We start from the raw sequence: 23,466 nt of genomic DNA, 5'->3' as shown, positions 1-23,466 counted from the left end.
CCGGATGGCTTCACAGGCGAATTATATCAAGCATTTAGAGAAGAGATGACACCTATCCTTCTCAAACTCTTCCAAAATATAGCAGAGGGGGGAACATTCCCAAACTCATTCTACGAGGCCACCATCACCCTGATACCAAAACAAGACAAAGATGTCACAAAGAAAGAAAACTACAGGCAAATATAACTGATGAACATAGATGCAAAAATCCTCAACAAAATACCAGCAAACAGAATCCAACAGCACATTAAAAGGACCATACACCATTATCAAGTGGGGTTTATACAAGGAATGCAAAGATTCTTCAGTATATGCAAATAAATCAATGTGATACACCATATTAACAAGCTGAAGCCTAAAAACCATATGACCATTTCAAAAGATGCAGAAAAAGCTTTTGACAAAATTCAACACCGATTTATGATAAAAGGCCTCCAGAAAGTAGACATAAAGGGAAGTTACCTCAACATAATAAAGGCCATATATGACAAACCCACAGACAACACTGTTCTCAATGGTGAAACTGAAACAATTTCCACAAAGATCAGGAACAAGACAAGTTTGCCCACTCTCACCACTATTATTCAATATAGTTTTGGAAGGTTTAGCCACAGCAATTTAGAGAAGGAAAAGAAGTAAAAGGAATTCAAATTGGAAAAGAATTAAAACTGTCACTGTTTGCAGATGACATGATACTATACATAGAGAATCCTAAAGATGCCACCAGAAAACTACTAGAGCTAATCAATGGATTTGGTAAAGTAGCAGGATAAAAAATTAATGCACAGAAATCTCTTGCACTCCTATACACTAATGATGAACAATCTGAAGAGAAACTAAGGAAACACTCCCCTTTACCATTGCAACAAAAAGAATAAAATACCTAGGAATAAACCTACCTAAGGAGACAAAAGACCTGTATGCAGAAAACTATAAGATACTGATAAAAGAACTAAAATATGATACAGATGGAGAGATATATCATGTTCTTGGATTGGAAGAATCAACATTGTAAAAATGACTATACTACCCAAAGCTATCTACAGATTCAATGCAATCCCCATCAAACTACCAATGGCATTTTTCACAGAAGTCGAACAAAAAATTTCACAATTTGTATGGAAACACAAAAGACCCTGAACAGCCAAAGCAATCTTGGGAAGGAAAAACGGAGCTGAAGGAATCAGGCTCCCTGGCTTCAGGCTATACTACAAAGCTACAGTAATCAAGACAGTATGGTACTAGCAGAGGAACAGAAATAGAGATCAATGGAACAGGATAGAAATCCCAGAGATAAACCCACACACATTTGGCCACCTTATCTTTGATAAAGGAGGCATGAATATACAAAGGAGAAAATACAGGATCTTCAATATGTTGTGCTTGGAAAACTGGACAGCTACATGTAAAAGAATGAAATTAGATCACTCCATGACACCAGACACAAGAATAAACTCAAAATGCATTAAATACCTAAGTGTAAGTCCAGACACTATAAAACTCTTACAGTAAAACAGGCAGAATACTCTATGACATAAATCACAGCAACATCCTTTTTGATCCACCTCCTAATGAAATTGAATTAAAAACAAAAATAAACAAATGGGACCTAATGAAATGTAAAAGCTTTTACACAGCAAAGTAAACCATAAACAAGATGAAAAGACAACCCTCAGAATGGAAGAAAATATTTGCAAACGGAGCAACTGACAAAGGATTAATCTCCAAAATATATAAGCAGCTCATGCAACTCAATATCAAACAAACAAACAACCCAATCCAAAAATAGGCAGAAGACCTAAATAGACATTTTCTAAAGAATATATACAGATTGCCAACTAACACTTGAAAGGATGCTCAACATCACTAATTGTTAGAGTAATGCAACTCAAAACTGTAATGAGGTATCCCCTCACACCAGTCAGAATGGCCATCATCAAAAAATCTACAAACAATAAATGCTGGAGGGGGTGTGGAGAAAAGGGAACCCTCTTGCACTGTTGTTGGGACTCCAAATTGATACAGCCACTATGGTGAACAGTATGGAGGTTCCTTAAAAATCTAAAAATAGAACTACCATACGATGCAGCACTACTGAGCATATACCCTGAGAAACCCTTAATTCAAAAAGAGTCATATACCACAATGTTCATCGCAGCTCTATTTACAATAGCCCAGACACGGAAGCAACCTAAGCGTCCATCGACAGAGGAATGGATACAGAAGATGTGGCACATATATACAATGGAATATTACTCAGCCATAAAAAGAAATGAAATTCAGTTTTTTATAGTGAGGTGGATGGACCTAGAGTCTGTCATACAGAGTGAAGTAAGCCAGAAAGAGAGAAACAAATACCATATGCTAACACATATTTATGGAATCTAAAAAAAAAAAAAGGTTCTGAAGAACCTAGAGGCAGGAGAGGAATAAAGACACAGACGTAGAGAATGGACTTGAGGCCACCAGGAGGGTGAAGGTTAAGCTGGGTTGAAATGAGAGAGTGGCATTGACTTACATATACTCCCAAATGTAAAACTGATTACATTTGATTACACTGATTACACATAGCATACATGTGCTATGTGGGAAGCAGCCGCATAGCACAGGGAGATCAGCTTGTGCTTTGTGACCACCTAGAGGGGTGGTATAGGGAGAATGGAAGGGAGATGCAAGAGGGAGGAGATATGGGGATATATGTATAAGTATAGCTGATTCACTTTGTTATAAAGCAGAAACTAACACACCATTGTAAAGCAATTATACTCCAATAAAGATATTAAAAGAAAACAAAACTGAAATGTCAGAAAGTCATTAAATTTACTGTCTTTTTATGATAGTAAAAAGCTGGAAATGAAGATTCAACAATTCAGAAATACCACTTAAACTCCCTATGCAGAAAAGTTATCATAGCAGGCCTGACTGCTGTCCTTGGAAAGGCCAACTTGCAAGGTTGCCCCTTGGCTGATGCCTGTGAGCTTGAATTTTGGAAAGGTTCCCTCCATTCCATAACTGATAAAAGTGACTCACTGTGCCTAAACTGTACAAACAATGTGGCTTATGCTAAATACTTGCTTTCCTTGTGAGCATCTAGAACTTTGGTATACACCAAGCAGAGTGCTTATGTGACCAGCCCCCAATAAAAATCCTGGCACTGATTCTCCAATGAGCTTCTCTAATAAACAACACTTTTCACATGTTGTCACAAGTTGTTTCTAGAGGAGTTATAGCATGTCCTATGTGACTCCACTGGGAGAGGACTCTGAAGCTTGTGCCTGGTTTTCTCCAGACTTCACCCCTTTTCCCTTTGCTGATTTTGCTTTCTATCCTTTCACTGTAATAAATCACACTCACAGGTATGACTATATGCCAGGTCCTGAGAGTCCTCCTACTGAATCAATGCGCTTGACGGATGGTCTTGGGGACCCCCTAACACATTCCCAAACTTCTATATTTGGCTCAGAGCTCTTTCTTGAGACCTAGACACAAATGCTTGATATCAAATACCTGATATGTCTTTAATCACCTTGTATTCAATCTAAAACTGAAGACACTGTCTGTCCTTCTTCTTGTGCTCCTTATCTTGCTAACATATCCATAACCACTTGGGTCACCTAAGCCAGAATCCAGGAAACCTGGGATGCATACTAAACTTCTCCCTCTTTCTCCCAACCACATTAATGTGTCACCAGGTTCTTTTAATTCTACCACCTAAATATCTCTTAAAATCATCTCCTCCTCTCCATCCACAGTCATTGCCTTAGTTCAGGTTCTCATCACTTCTCATATCATTCTCCTGCATGCTTAGCTCCAGCAAACCAATTCTCCATACCAAAACCAATGTCATCTTTCTAAAATAAAAATATACTTACAGCCCTTTCCAGCTTAAAATAAATACTCTTGTGGTTGCTTTCTTCAGGATAATGTTCAAATTCTTCAGTCTAGCCATGAAGCCTTTCATGATCTGAGTTCACTTACTGACCTCTTTCCTTCTCTCCCTGCGTAAGTTAGGATAGAATTCCTTCTCCAGGCTATTACCCAATGAATAAGGCTGTTTCTGGCTTCCCAGTCTGAATTCCATATTCTTCATCTATGCTCCCTATGCTTTAGACTATGAGAACTCTGACTCGGTGTTTTGAGTGCACTAGTTATTTAATAAAAGCTTGTTGAATTGCTGAATGTTGAATGAAAAGTAGAGATCATGAGTTGTTTTTTCCCTTTTTTAAAAAAATTGTTTGCTGGTATTCTTCTGTTTTAATTAAATGAACTAAAAGAAAGCAACAATGAAAAAATTACCTCATAGTTTCTGTTGGCGTCTGTTATGGTCCAGTACCTGTTGGGAAGTCCCAAACGTCCAAAGTCTGATATTGGGTCAATCAGCTTCAATCCATTTTCCCTCATCTCTTTTGAGGATTTTGGATTGTAAGAAAAAGCATACAGATCTTCATGTAATTCTAGAGAAGAAAGATAGGCATGAAAACAAAGTAATAATGAGTGAAACTTAATACCAAATAGTACAAAAAAGCCTAGATTTTCTTCTCTCTAAGGGAATGTTTGTCAACAGCCCCTGAAAAGGACAATAGTTTGTGTATAAGGTTGCTTTTATTTGTATACAAGGCATAAGAATTGAAATATTGCTTCAGAGTCTTCTTTTAAAAATATTTAAATTTATATGATACCAATACAAAGCAGGAACATTCTCCCTGGTTTCCTGTGAATTGTTGGATAATGGACTGAACTCAAGCTTCCAGGTTTCACATGCTAAGAAAGTGGTCCTTACCATAAGTTTTTAACAGAACTTCAATGTTCCAATTGCACTGTTTGTTGTAACATACTGCAAAACATTAACAGTGTTCTTGCATTCTACTCTTCAGGTCAATACCTGATTCTGGCTGATAAATGGCCATTTCTTCTCTTCTTCCTGTCAACCCCACTTCCTCCCTTCACAAAGTTCAACATGTAATCAATAACTCATTTGACCAACTTATGTGGCAGTAACTTTTCCAGAGATGGATGGAGTCTTCCAGAGCCTTTTACAAAGTTTTGGGCCAGCTAACAGATAGCCTCTGTCAATAGAGCACCAGCAAATTCTGAGAAATTGTTCTAGGAAAAGGGTAGAAGAAAATGGGGAGGGAAATGTAATTTTAATCCACAGACTAGGACATTAGTCCACAGACTAAAATCAGAGGAAGCTGATGGGTTAGCAATCTGGAGTTGGGGCTGGAAGACGAGAGGGTGAGGCTGGAGGAAGCAGGGATAACTGCATTAAGGACTCTGATAAACTTCCCTAGTTTGCTAGTTGGAACTAAAAGTAGGGGTAGGAAAAATAGGCCAAACATAAAGCTTGCAAGACAACAGTAAACAAATTTTGCTCCAAAGCAGTCTTACTTCCTGAAGTGTTGAAAAATTTACAAGTTGATACTTAAGAGGAAAGAGGGAAAGTGAAGGAAATAACAGCTGTTAAACATCTACTATATACCAAGTACAGAGTAAAAATGCACACATACATTTAAACCTCAAAACAACCACCACAGGGACCTTATACTATCATTATTTTTACAGGTGAGGAAGCTGAGTTCAAAGGTTATGTATATTGTCCAAATACCATGGAACTGTAATAGGCAAAACCCAGATTCAAACTCTGCTCTATTTAACTCCATAACCAATGATCTTTCCATTATGCCATTCTGGGAGAAAAATTACAATGGTTTTAGATAAAAAATACTATCATAACGACCTGGCTGAGAAAGCTTTAACAGTGGAATGTAAACCTCATGGCACACAACGTCAGATTCTAAAACAAAGTGGGCCACCCGGAAGTTCTTACAGCGGAGGATCAGGGGACAACCCAGGCTAGTGATGGACGACTTCTCCACAGTGGCAATATGATGCAGTGCAATCTACAAAACAGAAAAGAACCAAAATAATTCACAGACATGCACTAGATCTATCACTCTCAGTGTGCCTGACTCTCAGTAACGGTAACAGCATGGCCAGAGATGTGATCACATCTACAGCCTACAACCATCCTTTGTAAGGTAAAACTGGGTTTCTTTTAAACAGAAGTAAATAGTGGTAAAGCAATGAAAAGCAAATTATGATATTATAAAACTTACCTCTCCTTAGGGATATAAGGTTAAGAGATTTACGGGGCAATTGTGGTGAACTGGCTCAGAACAAATGGCTTCTAGCACGCTGTGGTGGAGTTTGAAAATCATAGTAGAATGATTGTCAGAGAGGAAAATAGAACTTCCTTTTGTTCTAACAAATTACTAATTAAAATGATTAATAATTGGTATTGTGCTTTACTGCTCATGAGGTAGTCCATAATCATTAACTATTTAATCCCTGTAACAACACTTTTGACGTATAATCATCCCATTTCAGGAATGAAGAAACCAAAGCTCTGAGAAGTGAACTCTTCATCAGAGGCCACACAGCCAAAAAGTGGCACAAACAGGATTTGAACCATGGCAGTCTAACTTTGTTCAGGGTTATTTCTCTAGAAATTCTAAACTCTAGTCCTGGAATTAGGATTTAACTAGAAATATTACAGGGAAAATTTCTCTTCCACATTTTAGACTCTAGTGACAGTAAAGCAAAGAATGAAATGGGGGAAATTTTTACCTAAGTGACTAAGGGAATGAGTGGAGACTGTAAGACTAAGGACTAAAGGAACTATACATAAGCACCGTACTGCAGTTAATAAAGTTGTTTCCCATGGGAGTACAGGTTAATAATTCAGATGTTTTTAAAAAATGAAGGATTATTAAATTTTTAGTCTCATCATTCCTGCTCATGCTGATGCCAGCAAAAAAGAAATGCATGGAAAGGGAACTGGTACAAGAAACTGTATACAAATAATACAAGTCTCTCTTTATAATTTCAAAAAGCCATGGGATCATGGTTTTACATTTTAGTCTTTGATGTTCTCCTCCTATCTGTGTCTCTGATGTTTCCTACAACTAGAGCCTGAATGTACTCTTTTCATTCTCTGGACTCCCTGTCCTGTGCCTGGAATGGCCTTCCGATCATCATTGTCTTTTCTTTTCTTCCATCTTACACAGTCTATGCCCCAGCCCCCATTTATTTGGAAAATAAATCTCTTCCTGGAAATCTTTCAATCATATCCATCATCTAAGAATGGGTTAGATGTAGGGACTATTCACATATTCTGAGAAGGAATTTTCCATCTTAATTTCTGTCTTAACTATTCTGTCAAACTCAATTCCTGTTATGGCAGTTTTGAAGGGTCATAAAAACTACTGATAATGTAACAGGAATTAATGTATCAAATTTCAAGAAAATCAAAGCCCTGTTGATCAATATGGGAGACCTGTGTTTGGGTAGTAAAACAGTGATCATCGAGATCAGATGCCAGGCAAAAACTGGTGAATTGGAAAGAGGCAGAAAGTGAAGCAGACTAAGGATGGAAGGAGCTTCATTAATAGTATTAATTGGGTAAATATGCCTCCCTTGACATATAGAAATAATTAACATAAGTTCTTCCTTCCTGATCTAGTCCATTAGGTTTGAAATAATATCCAGTAGAAACAAATCTGGAGACATGTGCTGTCTGTAAATGCAGGTAGAAAGGGGAAAGTCTCATGGTACAGTACTAAAGAACTGGTTCCCAAACTGTTAGAAATGGAAGAGTCCTTACTAATTATATAATCTAACAACCTCGTTTTACATATGAGGAAACTGAAGCCCAGAGAGCAAGAGTAACTTACCCAAGGTCATATAGCCAGTTAGTGCACGACTGAGTCTAGCTAGAATGAACTCTCCTGATTCCTCTTTTCTCATTCCTTTCATCATACCAAAGTGAACAAGATACAATGTCATATGGGGAAAGCTCATGGTGTTTTTAAAAAGGAAGTTTTAAAATGCTTCTTTCAAATGTATATTCTGTTTAATTCATTTTATACTTATATAATCGTATCTATCATGTGCCAAACACTGTTTTAAGCATTTACAACATTAACTTTTTTATTCCATAGCCAGGTATTATTTCCTCTATTTTATAGATGAGGGAAGTGAGCCTCAGATAAGTTAAATAACTTGCCCAAGGTTACAAAGGTAGTAAATGTTGAAGCTGGGATTTCACCTGGAGCAGACTGGCTCTAGAGTCTATGATCTTAATCACTATGCTATGCCATATACCAGAAACATGTTTTACTTGTTACAGAGGACTAAGAATAAGTCTGGCTAATGATTAAGATTAAACAGTCCTACTTTAGGATGAGGTAGGCATAAAGTAACATTAGTGGTGCTAAACTAATTAGACAACATTGTTTAAAGGTATAACAAAACATACACACACACACACACACACACACACACCACCCTGTCTTAGGTCAGAGTGTTGGTCTAAATTATTGATACCCAAAATGTAGTCCATGAGCCACCAGCATCACCTGAGAGCACTTTAGAAATTTAAAATCTGAGGCCTGAGATTCTGCATTTTTAACAAGCTCCCAGGTGATACACATGTTCTTGGTTTTTGGACCACATTTTATGGGTAGCAAGGCTTTAAATTACTTCGGGATGCTTACCAAGTAAACTCAGAAAATGAGCAGAGACTACTTTGCCTAAAAATATTGAGGAAAAGTCCCATGTAGCTTAAGATGACTATAATCAACAACTTGAGGGACGAGAAATCATATGATTCAATCTCTGAAAAGACCTCCCCCCAGAATAGATTCTTTGAAGAAAAGGTTTTACAGCAATTTAACTGTTAACTGAAATTTAACCATTTTAGAAAGCATGTATACACAACTCTTCCAGACCCTTTGATATTTCTTCTCATGAACATACCCATGTCTCTTTTCGGGCTGCACCAGAAGTCTCCACATAGATCAGGTGGGTTGCAATAAGATATAGACTCCCATTAGCTGGTTTCTTACCTACATAATGATCCAGTAATTTCACATTTTCTACCTGTTATATGAGGGGGGAGAAAAACACTGATTAAGTTATCAACTCACTACCTGTGATTAAAGTGGTGTAATTCAAAGCAAGATAAATGCTGTTAATTTGCTATAAAACTTCTTTGAGGCTTTCTAGGTCCTGTCAAGGTGGCAAACTGGTATGATCTGTGTTTCCTTTTCCTAAATCAGCCCTGAAGAAACTATAAAAGTGAGAGGGAAACGTGGATTCTAAGAAGGATTAAAATTCTAGATGATGTTACTATGATGGGGTAGAAGTGTGTGGAAGATAAATAGGACATAAGAGCCTGCTGAGGTACTAATCTTGTTAGAGGGAAGTGGCAGTTACTGTATGTGGAAAAATCAATAGGTGTAAATAACGTGAGATTAGATCTTAAGTTAAAGGGCAAGAAAGTAGAGTATATAATTTTCTAAAAAGCAGGAGAAAACTTGATCTATCCAGTGGAAAGTAGGAATGAAAAAAAAAAGAAGCAAACAAACAAACAAAAAACCAAAAAGAGTACCATAAATGGAAAGCATAAAATTAAATGCCAGAAATAAGTCCCAATATAAGAGAAATAAAAAATGTACACAAATTAAACTTACCAGTTAAAAGACAGACTTACAGACTGAATTAAAACAAATACTCAACAATATTCAGTCTAGAAGATTATACCTAAAATAGAGATGTAAATAAGTTGAAAATAAAAAGATAGAAAAGATATACTAGACAAATGTGAACAAAGCTTGAGTAGATTTAATATCTGACAAAATAGAATCAAGAGACAAAAAACAACAGGACAAGAAAATATATTTATCATAAATATATACGCATCTTATAAGAAGTTTCAAAATACATCTGCCTTGATGTACTTGCTTGTAGCAGAACTGCAGAGAGAAAATAAACACTTGGATACTTTAACACTTTAGTTAGGAATTGATAGATCAAGCATACAAAAATAAAAAACAAAAATGAATATATAGTATACTTGCACAGTACAACTACAAAGTTCAAGCTATTAGATATACAGAGAACACTATATCCAACAAATGAAGAACATAAAGTCATTCAAGACAACTAATAGAACATTTCTAAAAAGACATCATGATAATGGCTGTAAAGGAAGCCTCAATAAATTCTAAAGGTTCAATATCATACAGTCTACATTCTCCAACCATGACACAATGACATTAGAAATTAATAACAAAAAATAGGCAAAGTTAGCATATGTTTTGAAACAAAATAGCATATTATTAAATTAACCTTGGGTTAAAAGGAAATCATAAATAAAATTAATAAATATTTAGAAGTGAATAATAATAAAAACACAACAAATGAAAATTTGTGGGGCACAGCTAAAGCAGAACTAAGAAGAAATTTATACCTTTAAGTACACTTATCATTAAAGAAGAAACGTTGATAAACTAGTAAAGCATTCAATGCAATGAAGAAAGCAAAAGAACAGAGAAACAAGGAATACAATGGACAGAAATTAAAAAGCAGAGAATTGCCCCCCCACATACACACACACACCAAAAAAAAAAAAACAGAAAAGATGAACAAAACTAGAATTTACTTATTTAAATAGGTTAATAGATCTTTTTAAATTAATTTTTATTGGAATATGGTTGCTTTACAATGTTGTGTTAGCCTCCACTGCACAACAAAATGAATCAGCCATATACATACAGATATCCTCTCCCTTTTGGACTTCCCTCCCATTTAGGTAGAGTTCCCTGTGCTATAGATTATGTTCCCAAGAGTTGTCTATTTTATACATAGTATCAATAATGTATATGTGTCAATCCCAGTCTCCCAATTCCTCCTACTGCACACCTTTCCCCATTGGGATCCATACATTTGTTCTCTACGTCTGTGTCTCTATTTCTGCTTTGAAAATAAGATCATCTATACCATTTTTCTAGATTCCACATATATGCATTATTATATGATATTTGCTTTTCTCTTTCTGACTTAACTCACTCTGTATTGCACTCTCTAGGTCCATCCACGTCTCTACAAATGACCCAATTTCATTCCTAAAGGTTAATACATCTTTGACAAGACTGATCAGGAAAAAAAGGGAAAAGAGGCAAATACACAAGCTACAGAATGAAAAAGGGAAGACAATGTAACAAATTTCTTTAAATGAGAGTATTATGAACAATATGCTAATAAATTGAAAAACCTACGTGAAGTGAAAAAATTCCAAGGAAAATACCTCAGTATGACTTATTAGTGAATTCTACCAAATTTCCAAGAAACAAACTACCTTATCCAATTGATTCCAGTTATTAGAAAAAGAATGACAGTCTATTTTATGTATGAGGCTAGCATAATCTTGATTCTAAAACCAAACAGACAGCTATAAGAAATGAAAATTTATACCCATTTCACTTAAGAAATGTAGATGCAAAAAAATCCAAATAAAAATTATTTAGTGAATCAACAGTATATTTTTAAAAATACATTTGATCAAGTAAATTTAACTCAAGCAAGCAAAGATAGTTCAACATTGGAAAACTTCAATGGAAAACATCACATTAACAGATTAAAAGAGAAAAATCAAATGTTTTATCTCAATTAATAGAGAAAAATACTTTTGAGTTCACTTCTATTCACTTCTTAGTGAATTAGGAACTGAAGTAAACATCCTTAACTTGGTAAAGATTATACATCAAGAGCCTACAAAGAATGTCATGTGTAATGGAGAAACTAAATGCATTAATTTAAAAATCACAAAAATGACAAACTGGACCCATTTATCACTGCTACTCTTTTAGATATCCTAACCAATACAATAAGAAAAAAGAGGGGGGAAATTAAGACATGAAAGGATTGGAACTGAAGTGCTATATCTGGCACAACTTACTGGGAAGATAATTTTCCCAATAAAAAGATAACAGAAGATCTTCTACCAAGAAAAAAACAAAAGAAGCAACAAACTATTAGAACTTAAATCAGAGGAATTCAGCAAGGTTGCAAGATAAAATATCAACCTACAAAAATCAAGTGTTTCTCTAAACCAGCAAAAACCATTAAGAAAATACCATTCACAGTGGCAACAAAAACCATGATGAATCCAGGAATTAGCTTAACCAAGCATATATGAGACTTTTACAGAGAAAACTTTAAAACTCTAATAAGAAAACTAAAGACAACTTAAAGAAATGAAGAGACATTCATGCTCTTGGATGGGACAACTTAATTTTGTAATGTTGGCAATTATCCCACAAATTAATCTATAAATTTAATGCAACTACAATTAAATTTCAAAGAGGATTTTCCACAAATAAATTCTAAATTTAAGTAGAAGACTATATCCATAAGTACCTAAATAAATCTTAAAAGAGAACAGTGAAGAAGGGAAGACTTGCTCTGCTAGATATTAAGATATACCCAAAGCCATGGGGTAAAAAAAAAAAAAAAAGCTTGAAGTCCTAGTGCAACAACAGACAAATAGACCACTGATAAAGGACCATAGCTCAAAGGCAGACTCGTGTATGAATGGGTACTTTATACAGGATAAATGTGGTACTACAAATTATGAAAAAAGGGTAAGAGTACTTATTAAATGTGTTGGGGAAACTGTATGAATACATGGAGGAAAATAAAACTACATCCCTGAAACACTATATAGTGGAATCTAGATATATCTATATGTAAGAAGTAAAACTATAAAATTACTAGAAAAAATGCAAAACACCCTAGGTCTAGAGACAGGAAACTACTTCAAAACTTAATAACAGGGCTTCTCTGGTGGTGCAGTGGTTGAGAGTCCACCTGCCAATGCAGGGGACATGGGTTCATGCCCCGGTCCAGGAAGATCCCACATGCCATGGAGTGGCTAGGCCTGTGAGCCATGGCTGCTAAGCCTGCACGTCCGGAGCCTGTGCTCCACAACAGGAGAGGCCACAACAGTGAGAGGCCCGCATACCGCAAAAAAAAAAAAAAAACCTTAATAATGGAATAGAAGAAAATATATAAAATGTCTGAAATTAACAAGAGATTATTAGGGAGGAACCAAGATGGTGGAGTAGTAGGACGTGCTCGTACTCCCTCTTGTGAGAACATCAGAATCACAACTAGCTACTGGACAATCATCAACAAGAAGACACTGGAACTCACCAAAAAAGATAGCCCACACCCAAAGACAAAGGAGAAGCCACAATGAGACTGTAGGAGGAGCACAATCACAGTAAAGTCAAATCCCATAACTGGTGGGTGGGTGACTCACAGACTGGAGAACACTTATACCACAGAATTCCACCCACTGGAGTGAAGGTTCTGAGCCCCACGTCAGGCTTCCCAACCTGGAGGTCCGGCAACAGAGGAGGAATTCCTAGAGAATCAGACTTTGAAGTCCAGTGGGATTTGAGTTCAGGACTTGGACAGAACTGGGAGAAACAGAGACTCCACCCTTGGAGGACACACAAAAAGTAGTATGTACATCGGGACCCAGGGGAAGGAGCAGTGACCCCAGGGGAGACTGAAACAGACCTACGTGCTAGTGTTGGAGGGTCTCCTGCAGAGGCAGGGCATGGCTGTGTATCACCATGGGAACAAGGACACTGGCAGCAGAAGTTCTGGGAAGTACTCCTTGGTGTGAGCCTTCCCAGAGTCCGCCATTAGCCCCACCAAAGAGCCAGGGTAGGCTCCAGTGTTGGATTGCCTCAGGCCAAAGGACCAAGAGGGAAGGAACCCAGTCTCACACATTAGCAGTCAACCGGATTAAAGTTTTACTGAGCTCTGCCCACCAGAGCAACAGTCAGCTCTACACACCACCAGTCCCTCCCATCTAGAAACTTGCACAAGCTTCTTAGATAGCCTCATCCACCAGAGGGAAGACAGCAGATGAAAGAAGAACTACAGTCCTGCAGCCTGTGGAACAAAAACCACACTCACAGAAAGATAGAAAACATGAAAAGACAGATAGCTACGTACCAGATGAAGGAACAAGATAAAACCCCAGAAAAACAACTAAATGAAGTGAAGATAGGAAACCTTCCAGAAAAAGAATTCAGAATAATGATGGTGAAGATGATCAGATGAAAGAAATGTTTAACAAAGACCTAGAAGAATTAAAGAACAAACAAACAGAGATGAACAATACAATAACTAAAATGAAAGCTACACTAGAAGGAATCAATAGCAGAAAAACCGAGGCAGAAAAACGGATAAGTGACCTGGAAGACAGAATGGTGGAATTCACTGCTGTGGAACAGAATAAAGAAAAAAGAATGTAAAGAAATGAAGACAGCCTAAGAGACCTCTGGGAAAACATTAAATGCAACAACATTCACATTATAGGGGTGCCAGAAGGAGAAGAGAGAGAGAAAGGACCGGAGAAAATATTTGGAAGAGATTATAGTCAAAAAGTTCCCTAACTTGGGAAAGGAAATAGCCACCCAAGTCCAGGAAGTGCAGAGAGTCCCATACAGGACAAACACAAGGAGAAACACAAGGAGACACATACTAATCAAATTGGCAAAAATTAAAGACAAAGAATAATTATTGAAAGCAGCAAAGGAAAAACAACAAATAACATATAAGGGAACTCCCATAAGGTTAACAGCTGATGTCTCAGCAGAAACTCTACAAGTCAGAAGGGAGTTGCATGATGTACTTAAAGTGATGAAAGGGAAGAACCTACAAGCAATATTACTCAACCCAGCAAGGATCTCATTCTGATTTGATGGAGAAATCAAAAGCTTTATTACAGACAGACAAAAGTTAAGAGAATTCAGCAGCAGCAAACCAGCTCTGCAACAAATGCTTACAGGAACGTCTCTAAGTAGGAAACACAAGAGAAGAAAAGGACCTACAAAAACAAACACAAAGCAATTAAGAAAATGGTCATAGGAACATACATATTGATAATTACCTTAAATATGAATGGATTAAATGCTCCAACCAAAAGACACAGGCTTGCTGAATGGATACAAAAACAAGACCCATCAATATGCTGTCTAAAATAGACCCACTTCATATCTAGGGACACATACAGACTGTAAGTGAGGGAGTGGAAAAAGATATTCCATGAAAACTGAAACCAAAAGAAAGCTGGAGTAGCAATACTCATATCAGATAAAATATACTTTAAAATAAAGAATGTTACAAGAGACAAGGAAGGACACTACATAATGATCAAGGGATCAATCCAAGAAGAACATATAACAATTATAAATATATATGCACACAACATAGGGGCACATCAATACATAAGGCAATTCCTAAAAGCTATAAAAGAGGAAATCGACAATAACACATAAATAGTGGGAGACTATAAAACCTCACTTACACCAGTAGACAGATCATCGAAAATTAAAATAAAGAACGGAAAAGAAGCTTTAAATGACACAATAGACCAGATACATTTAATTGATATTTATAGGACATTACATGCAAAAACAGCAGATTACACTTTCTTCTCAAATGTACAAAGAACTTTCTCCAGGATAGATCATATCATGGGAAATAAATCAAGCCACAGTAAATTTCAGAGTATTGAAATCATATCAAGTATCTTTTCTTTTTTTTTTTTCAGTTTAAGAGAACACTTTTTTTTTTAACATTTTTATTGGGGTATAATTGCTTTACAATGGTGTGTTAGTTTCTGCTTTATAACAAAGTGAATCAGTTATACACATACATATGTTCCCATATCTCTTCCCTCTTGCGTCCCTACCTCCCACCCTCCCTATCCCACTAATCCAGGTGGTCACAAGGCACCAAGCTGATCTCCCTGTGCTATGCGGCTGCTTCCCACCTTACGATACCTTCCCACCTTAAGATACCTTAAGCTATCTACCTTACGTTTGGTAGTGTATATAAGTCCATGCCTCTCTCGTGCATTGTCACAGCTCACCCTTCCCCCTCCCCATTTCCTCAAGTCCGTTCTCTAGTAGGTCTGTGTCTTTATTCTTGTCTTACCCCTAGGTTCTTCATGACATTTGTTTTTCTTAAATTCCATATATATGTGTTAGCATACGGTATTTGTCTTTCTCTTTCTGACTTACTTCACTCTGTATGACAGACTCTAGGTCTATCCACCTCATTACAAATAGCTCAATTTCGTTTCTTTTTATAGCTGAGCATTATTCTATTGTATATATGTGCCACATCTTCTTTATCCATTCATATGTTGATGGACATATAGGTTGCTTCCATGTCCTGGCTATTGTAAATGGAGCTGCAGTGAACATTGTGGTACATGGCTCTTTCTGAATTACGGTTTTCTCAGGGTATATGACCAGTAGTGGGATTGCTGGGTCATATGGTAGTTCTATTTGTAGTTTTTTAAGGAACCTCCATACTGTTCTCCATAGTGGCTGTAACAATTCACATTCCCACCAACAGTGCAAGAGTGTTCCCTTTTCTCCACAACCTGTCCAGCATTTATTGTTTCTAGACTTTTTGATGATGGCCATTCTGACTGGTGTGAGATGATATCTCATTGTAGTTTTGATTTGCATTTCTCTAATGATTAATGATGTTGAGCATTCTTTCATGTGTTTGTTGGCAGTCTGTATATCGTCTTTGGAGAAATGTCTATTTAGGTCTTCTGCCCATTTTTGGATTGGGTTGTTTGTTTTTTTTGATATTGAGCTGCATGAGCTGCTTGTAAATTTTGGAGATTAATCCTTTGCCAGTTGCTTCATTGGCAAATATTTTCTCCCATAACTGAGGGCTGTCTTTTGCTCTTGTTTATGGTTTCCTTTGCTGTGCAAAAGCTTTTAAGATTCACTAGGTCCCATCTGTTTATTCTTGTTTTTATTTCCATTTCACTAGGAGACAGGTCAAAAAGGATCTTGCTGTGATTTATGTCATAGAGTGTTCTGCCTATGTTTTCCTCTAAGAGTTTGATAGTTCCTGGCCTTACATTTAGGTCTTTAATCCATTTTGAGTTTATTTTTGTTTATGGTGTTAGGGAGTGATCTAATCTCATCCTTTTACATGTAGCTGTCGAGTTTTCCCAGCACCACTTATTGAAGAGGCTGTCCTTTCTCCACTGTACATTCCTGCCACCTTTATCAAAGATAAGGGGACCATATATGCCTCGGTTTATCTCTGGGCTTTCTATCCTGTTCCATTGATCTATCTTTCTGTTTTTGTGCCAGTACCATACTGTCTTGATTACTGTAGCTTTGTAGTATAGTCTGAAGTCAGGGAGCCTGATTCCTCCAGCTCCATTTTTCGTTCTCAAGATTGCTTTGGCTATTCGGGGTCTTTTGTGTTTCCATACAAGTTGTAAAACTTTTTCTTCTAGTTCTGTAAAAAATGCCAGTGGTAGTTTGATAGGGATTGCATTGAATCTGTAGATTGCTTTGGGTAGTAGAATCATTTTCACAATGTTGATTCTTCCAATCCAAGAACATGGTATATCTCTCCATCTATTTGGATGATCTTTAATTTCTTTCATCAGTGTTATAATGTTCTGCATATAGCTCTTTTGTGTCCATAGGTACGTTTATACCTAGATATTTTATTCCTTTTGTTGCAGTGGTAAATGGGAGTGTTTTCTTGATTTCACTTTCAGATTTTTCATCATTAGTGTATAGGAAAGCCAGAGATTTCTGTGCATTAGTTTTGTATCCTGCAACATTACCAGATTCATTGATTAGCTCTAGTACTTTTCTGGTAGCATCTTTAGGATTCTCTATGTATACCATCATGTCCTCTGCAAACAGTGACAACTTTATTTCTTATTTTCCGATTTGGATTCCTTTTATTTCCTTTTCTTCTCTGATTGCTGTGGCTAAAACTTCCAAAGCTATAGTGAATAAGAGTGGAGAGAATGGGCAACCGTGTCTTGTTCCTGATCTTAGTGGAAATGCTTTCAGTTTTTCACCATTGAGGATGATGTTGGCTTTGGGTTTGTCATATATGGCCTTTATTATGTTGAGGCAAGTTCCCTCTATGCCTACTTTCTGCAGGGTTTTTATCACAAAGAGGTGTTGAATTTTGTCAAAAGCTTTCTCTGCATCTATTGAGATGATCATATGGTTTTTCTCCTTCAATTTGTTAATATGGTTTATCACATGGACTGATTTGTGTATATTGAAGAAACCTTTTATTCCTGGAATAAACCCCACTTGATCATGGTGTATGATCCTTTTAATGTGCTGTTGGTTTCTGTTTGCTAGTATTATGTTGAGGATTTTTGTATCTATGTTCACCAGTGATATTGTCCTGTAGTTTTCTTTCTTTGTGACATCCTTGTCTGGTTTATGTATCAAGGTGATGGAGGCCTCGTAGAATTAATTTGGGAGTGTTCCTCCGTCTGCTATATTTTGGAAGAGTTTGAAAGGATAGGTGTTAGCTCTCCTCTAAATATTTGACAGAATTCTCCTGTGAAGCCATCTGGTCCTGGGCTTTTGTGTGTTGGAGGATTTTTAATCACAGTTTCAATTTCAGTGCTTGTGATTGGTCTGTTCATATTTCTATTTCTTCCTGATTCAGTATTAGCAGGTTGTGCATTTGTAAGAAGTTGTCCATTTCTTCCAGGTTGTCCATTTTATTGGCATAGAGTTGCTTGTAGTAATCTCTCATGATCTTCTGTATATCTGCATTGTCAATTGTTACTTCTCCTTTTTCATTCCTAATTCTATTGATTTGAGACTTCTCCCTTTTTTTCCTGATGAGTCTGGCTAATGGTTTATCTATTTTGTTTATCTTCTCAAAGAACCACGTTTTAGTTTTATTGATCTTTGCTATCATTTCCTTCATTTCTTTTTCATTTTTTATTGATACGATTTTTATGATTTTTTTCCATCTGCTAACTTTGGGATATTTTTGTTCTTCTCTCTCTAACTGCTTGGCTGCAAGGTTAGGTTGTTTATTCAAGATGTTTCCTGTTTCTTCAGGTGGTCTTGTATTGCTATAAACTACCCTCTTAGAACTGTATTTGCTGCATCCCATAGGTTTTGGGTCATCGTGTCTCCATTGTCATTTGTTTCTAGGTATTTTTTGATTTCCTCTTTGATTTGTTCCATGATCACTTCGTTATTAAGTAGTGTATTGTTTAGGCTCCATGTGTTTGTATTTTGTACAGATCTTTTCCTGTAATTGATATCTAGTCTCATAGCGCTGTGGTCAGAAAAGATACTTGATACAATTTCAATTTTCTTAAATATACCAAGCATTGATTTGTGACACAAGATATGATCTATCCTGGAGAAAGTTCCATGAGCACTTGAGAAAAACGTGTATTCTGTTGTTTTTGGATGGAGTGTCCTATAAATATCAATTAAGTCCATCTTGTTTAATGTATCATTTAAAGTTTTTGTTTCCTTATTTATTTTCATTTTGGATGATCTGTCCATTGGTGAAAGTGAGGTGTTAAAGTCCCCTACTATGAACGTGTTACTGTCGATTTCCCCTTTTATGGCTGTTAGTATTTGCCTTATGTATTGAGGTGCTCCTATGTTGGGTGCATAAATATTTACAATTGTTATATCTTCTTCTTGGATCGATCCCTTGATCATTATGTAGTGTCCTTCTTTGTCTCTTCTAATAGGCTTTATTTTAAAATCTACTTTGTCTGATATGAGTATTGCTACTACAGCTTTCTTTTGGTTTCCATTTGCATGGACTATCTTTTTCCATCCCCTTACTTTCAGTCTGTATGTGTCTCTAGGTCTGAAGTGGGTCTCTTGTAGACAACATATACACGGGTCTTGTTTTTGTATCCATTCAGCCAATCTGTGTCTTTTGCAGGGAGTATTTAATCTATTTACATTTAAGGTAATTATCGATACGTATGTCCCTATTCCCATTTTGTACATTGTTTTGGGTTCGTTATTGTAGGTCTTTTCCTTCTCTTGTGTTTCTTGCCTAGAGAAGTTCCTTTAGCATTTGTTGTAAAGCTGGTTTGGTGATACTGAACTCTCTCTGCTTTTGCTTGTCTGTAAAGGTTTTAATTTCTCCATCAAATCTGAATGAGATCCCTGCAGGTAGAGTAATCTTGGTTGCAGGTTTTTCTCCTTCATCACTTTAAATATGTTCTGCCACTCCCTTCCGGCTTGCAGAGTTTCTACTGAAAGATCAGCTGTTAACCTTATGTGGATTCCTTTGTGTGTTATTTGTTGTTTTTCCCTTGCTGCTTTTAATATGCTTTATTTGTATTTAATTTTTGACAGGTTGATTTATATGTATCTTGGTGTATTTCTCCTTGGATTTATCCTGTATGGGATTCTCTGTGCATCCTGGACTTCATTTACTATTTTCTTTCCTATATTAGGGAAGTTTTCAACTATAATATCTTCAAATATTTTCTCAGTCACTTTCTTTTTCTCTTCTTCTTCTGGAACCCCTATACTTTGAATGTTGTTGCGTTTAATGTTGCCCCAGAGGTCTCTGAGACTGTCCTCAGTTCTCTTCATTCCTTTCTCTTTATTCTGCTCTGCAGTAGTTATTTCCACTATTGTATCTTCCAGGACACTTATCCGTTCTTTTCCCTCAGTTATTCTGCTATTGATCCCATCTAGAGTATTTTTCATTTCATTTATTGTGTTGTTCATCGTTGTTTGTTTCATCTTTAGTTCTTCTAGGTCCTTGTTAAATGTTTCTTGCATTTTCTCTATTCTATTTCCAAGATTTTGGATCACTTTTACTATCCTTATTCTGAATTCTTTTTCAGGTAGACTGACTATTACCTCTTCATTTGTTAGGTCTGGTTGGTTTTTATCTTGCTCCTTCATCTGCGGTGTGTTTTTCTGTCTTCTCAGTTTGTTTATCTTACTGTGTTTGGTGTCTCCTTTTTGCAGGCTGCAGGTTCTTAGTTCTCGTTGATTTTGGTGTCTGTCCCCAGTGGCTAAGGTTGGTTCAGTGGATTGTGTCAGCTTTCTGGTGGTGGGGACTAGTGCCTGTGTTATGCTGGATGAGGGTGGATCTTGTCTCTCTGGTGGGCAGGTCCAGGTCTGGTGGTGTGTTTTCGGGTGTCTGTGGACTTATTACTATTTTAGGCAGCCTCTCTGCTAATGGATGGGGTTGTGTTCCTGTTTTGCTAGTTGTTTGGCATAGGGTGTCCAGCACTGTACGTTGCTGGCCGTTGATTGAAGATGGGTGCTGGCGTTGAAATCGAGATCTCTAGGATATTTTTGCCATTTGATATTATGTGGAGCTGGGAGGTCTCTTGTTGACCAGAGTCCTGAAGTTGGCTCTCCCACCTCAGAGGCACAGCACTGACTCTTGGCTGCAGCACCAAGAGCCTTTCATCCACATGGCTCAGACTAGAAGTGAGAAAAAGTAGAGAGAAAGAATTACTAGAAGTAGGAAGAAAGAACGAAAGAAAGAAAGGAGGAAAGGAAGGAAGGAAGGAAGGAAGAAGAAAAGAAGGAAAGAATGAAAGAAGGCAGGGATGGAGGGAGGGAAGCTGGGAGGAAGGAAGGATGGAAGGAAGGAGGGAGGGAAGGAAAAAAGAAAGAAAGAAAGAACATAAAGTAAAATATAATAAAGTTATTAAATTAAAAATAATTATTAAGAAAATAAATTTTAAAAAAACGGACAAATAGAACCTTAGGACAAATGGTGGAAGCAAAGCTATACAGAGAAAATCTGATACAGAAGAATACACATACACTCTTACAAAAAGAGGAAAAGGGGAAAGAATCATAAATCTTGCTCATGTATTCCACAGATGCAGGGTATATCAAGTTGATTGTGGAGCTTTATTCTGCTTCTGAGGCTGCTGGGAGAGATTTCTCTTTCTCTTCTTTGTTCTCACAGCTTCCAGGTGTTTGGATTTGGTCCTGCCTCTTCGTGTAGGTCGCCAGAGGGCGTCTGTTTTTCGCTCAAACAGGACGGGGTTAAAGGAGCCGCTGATTCGGGGACTCTGGCTCACTCAGACCTGGGGAAGGGACAGGCATGGAGTGCGTAGAAGGCCTGCGGTGGCAGAGGCCAGTGTGACATTGCACCAGCCTGAGGCTCGCCATGCATTCTCCCAGGGAAGTTGTCCCTGGATACCCGGATCCTGGCAGTGGTGGGCTGCACAGGCTCCCCAGAAGAGGGGTGTGAATAGTGACCTGTGCTCACACGCAGGCTTCTTGGTGGCGGCAGCAGCAGCCTTAGCGTCTCATGCCCATCTCTGGGGTCCGTGCTTTTAGCCTTGGCAAGCGCCCATCTCTGGAGCTCCTTTAAGTAGCGCTCTTAATCCCCTCTCCTCATGCACCAGGAAACAAATAGGGAAGAAAAAGTCTCTTGCGTCTTCAACAGCTTCAGACCTTTTCCCAGACTCCCTCCCAGCTAGCCGTGGTGCACTAACCCCTTCAGGCTGTGTTCACGCCGCTAACACCAGTCCTCTCCCTGCACTCTGACCAAACCCCAAGCCTCAGCTCGCAGCCTCGCCTGCCCCGGCGGGTGAGCAGACAAGCCTCTGAGGCTGGTGAGTGCCAGTCGGCACTGATCCTCTGTGTGGGAATCTCCCCACTTTGCCTTCCGTACCCCTGTTGTTGCGCTCTGCTCCATGGCTCTGAAGCTCCCCCACTGCACCAACCGCAGTCTCCACGTGCAAAGGGGCTTCCTAGTGTGTGGAAACATTTCCTCCTTCACAGCTCCCTCCCACTGGTGCAGGTCCCGTCCCTATTCTTTTGTCTCTGTTTTTTCATTTTTTCTTTTGCCCTACCCAGTTATGTGGGGAGTTTCTTGCCTTTTGTGAGGTCTGAGGTCTTCTGCCAGCATTCAGTAGGTGTTCTGTAGGTGTTGTTCCACGTGTAGAGGTATTTCTGGTGTATCCGGCCCGTCGTCCGCATGACTGTCATGGCTTCGGGCACTGGGGACCCTGCAGAGCCGGCAGCCTCAGTGAGGCTGCCCTCCTCTCGGCCTCTGGGGCAGTTCTGTGATGGCAGAGGGAAGAGACCCCGAGCTGCGGTAGTTCCAGCTCTCTCAAGCATCTTTTCTGACCACAACACTATGAGATTAGAAATGAATTACAGAGAAAAAAATGTAAAAAATACAAACACATGGAGGCTAAACAATAAGTTACTAAATAACAAAGAGATCACTGAAGAAATCAAAGAGGAAATCAAAAATACCTAGAGAAAAATGACAATGAAAACATGATGATCCAAAACCTATGGGATGCAGCAAAAGCAGTTCTATGATGGAGGTTTATACCTATACAAGTCTACCTCATGAAAAAAGAAAAATCTACCCTTACACCTAAAGGAACCAGAAAAAGAAGAACAAAACCCAAAGTTAGCCGAAGGAAAGAAATCATAAAGATGAGAGCAGAAATAAATGAAATGGAAACAAAGAAAACAATAGCAATGATCAATAAAACTAAAAGCTGGTTCTTTGAGAAGATAAAGAAAATTGATAAACCATTAGGCAGACTCATCAAGAAAAAGAGGGAGAGAGCTCAAATCAATAAAATTAGAAATGAAAAAGGAGAAGTTACAACAGACACCTCAGAAATACAAAGCATCCTAAGTGACTACTACAAGAAACTCTATGCCAATAAAATAGAACACCTGGAAGAAATTGACAAACTCTTAGAAAGATATAATCTTCCAAGACTGAACTAGGAAGAAATAGAAA

At 37.7% G+C, this 23,466-nt stretch overlaps 1 protein-coding gene across 1 annotated transcript in view; it reads right to left on the bottom strand.

Annotated features, from left to right (window-relative positions):
• Positions 1-23,466, bottom strand: part of MTMR8 (myotubularin related protein 8) — a 229,078-nt gene that overhangs the window by 149,482 nt on the left and 56,130 nt on the right. Inside the window, exons 2-4 of the mRNA XM_060137340.1 lie at positions 8,818-8,940; positions 5,738-5,900; positions 4,297-4,454 (exon numbers count right to left, since the gene is read on the bottom strand). Of these exons, the coding sequence (XP_059993323.1) occupies positions 4,297-4,454; positions 5,738-5,900; positions 8,818-8,940 (444 nt within the window). The remainder of the gene's footprint in view (positions 1-4,296; positions 4,455-5,737; positions 5,901-8,817; positions 8,941-23,466) is intronic.

The sequence above is a fragment of the Lagenorhynchus albirostris genome, chromosome X, assembly GCF_949774975.1.
Source record: "Lagenorhynchus albirostris chromosome X, mLagAlb1.1, whole genome shotgun sequence".
NCBI classification, from domain to species: domain Eukaryota; kingdom Metazoa; phylum Chordata; class Mammalia; order Artiodactyla; family Delphinidae; genus Lagenorhynchus; species Lagenorhynchus albirostris.
This window is presented reverse-complemented; position numbering and strand designations above follow the sequence as displayed.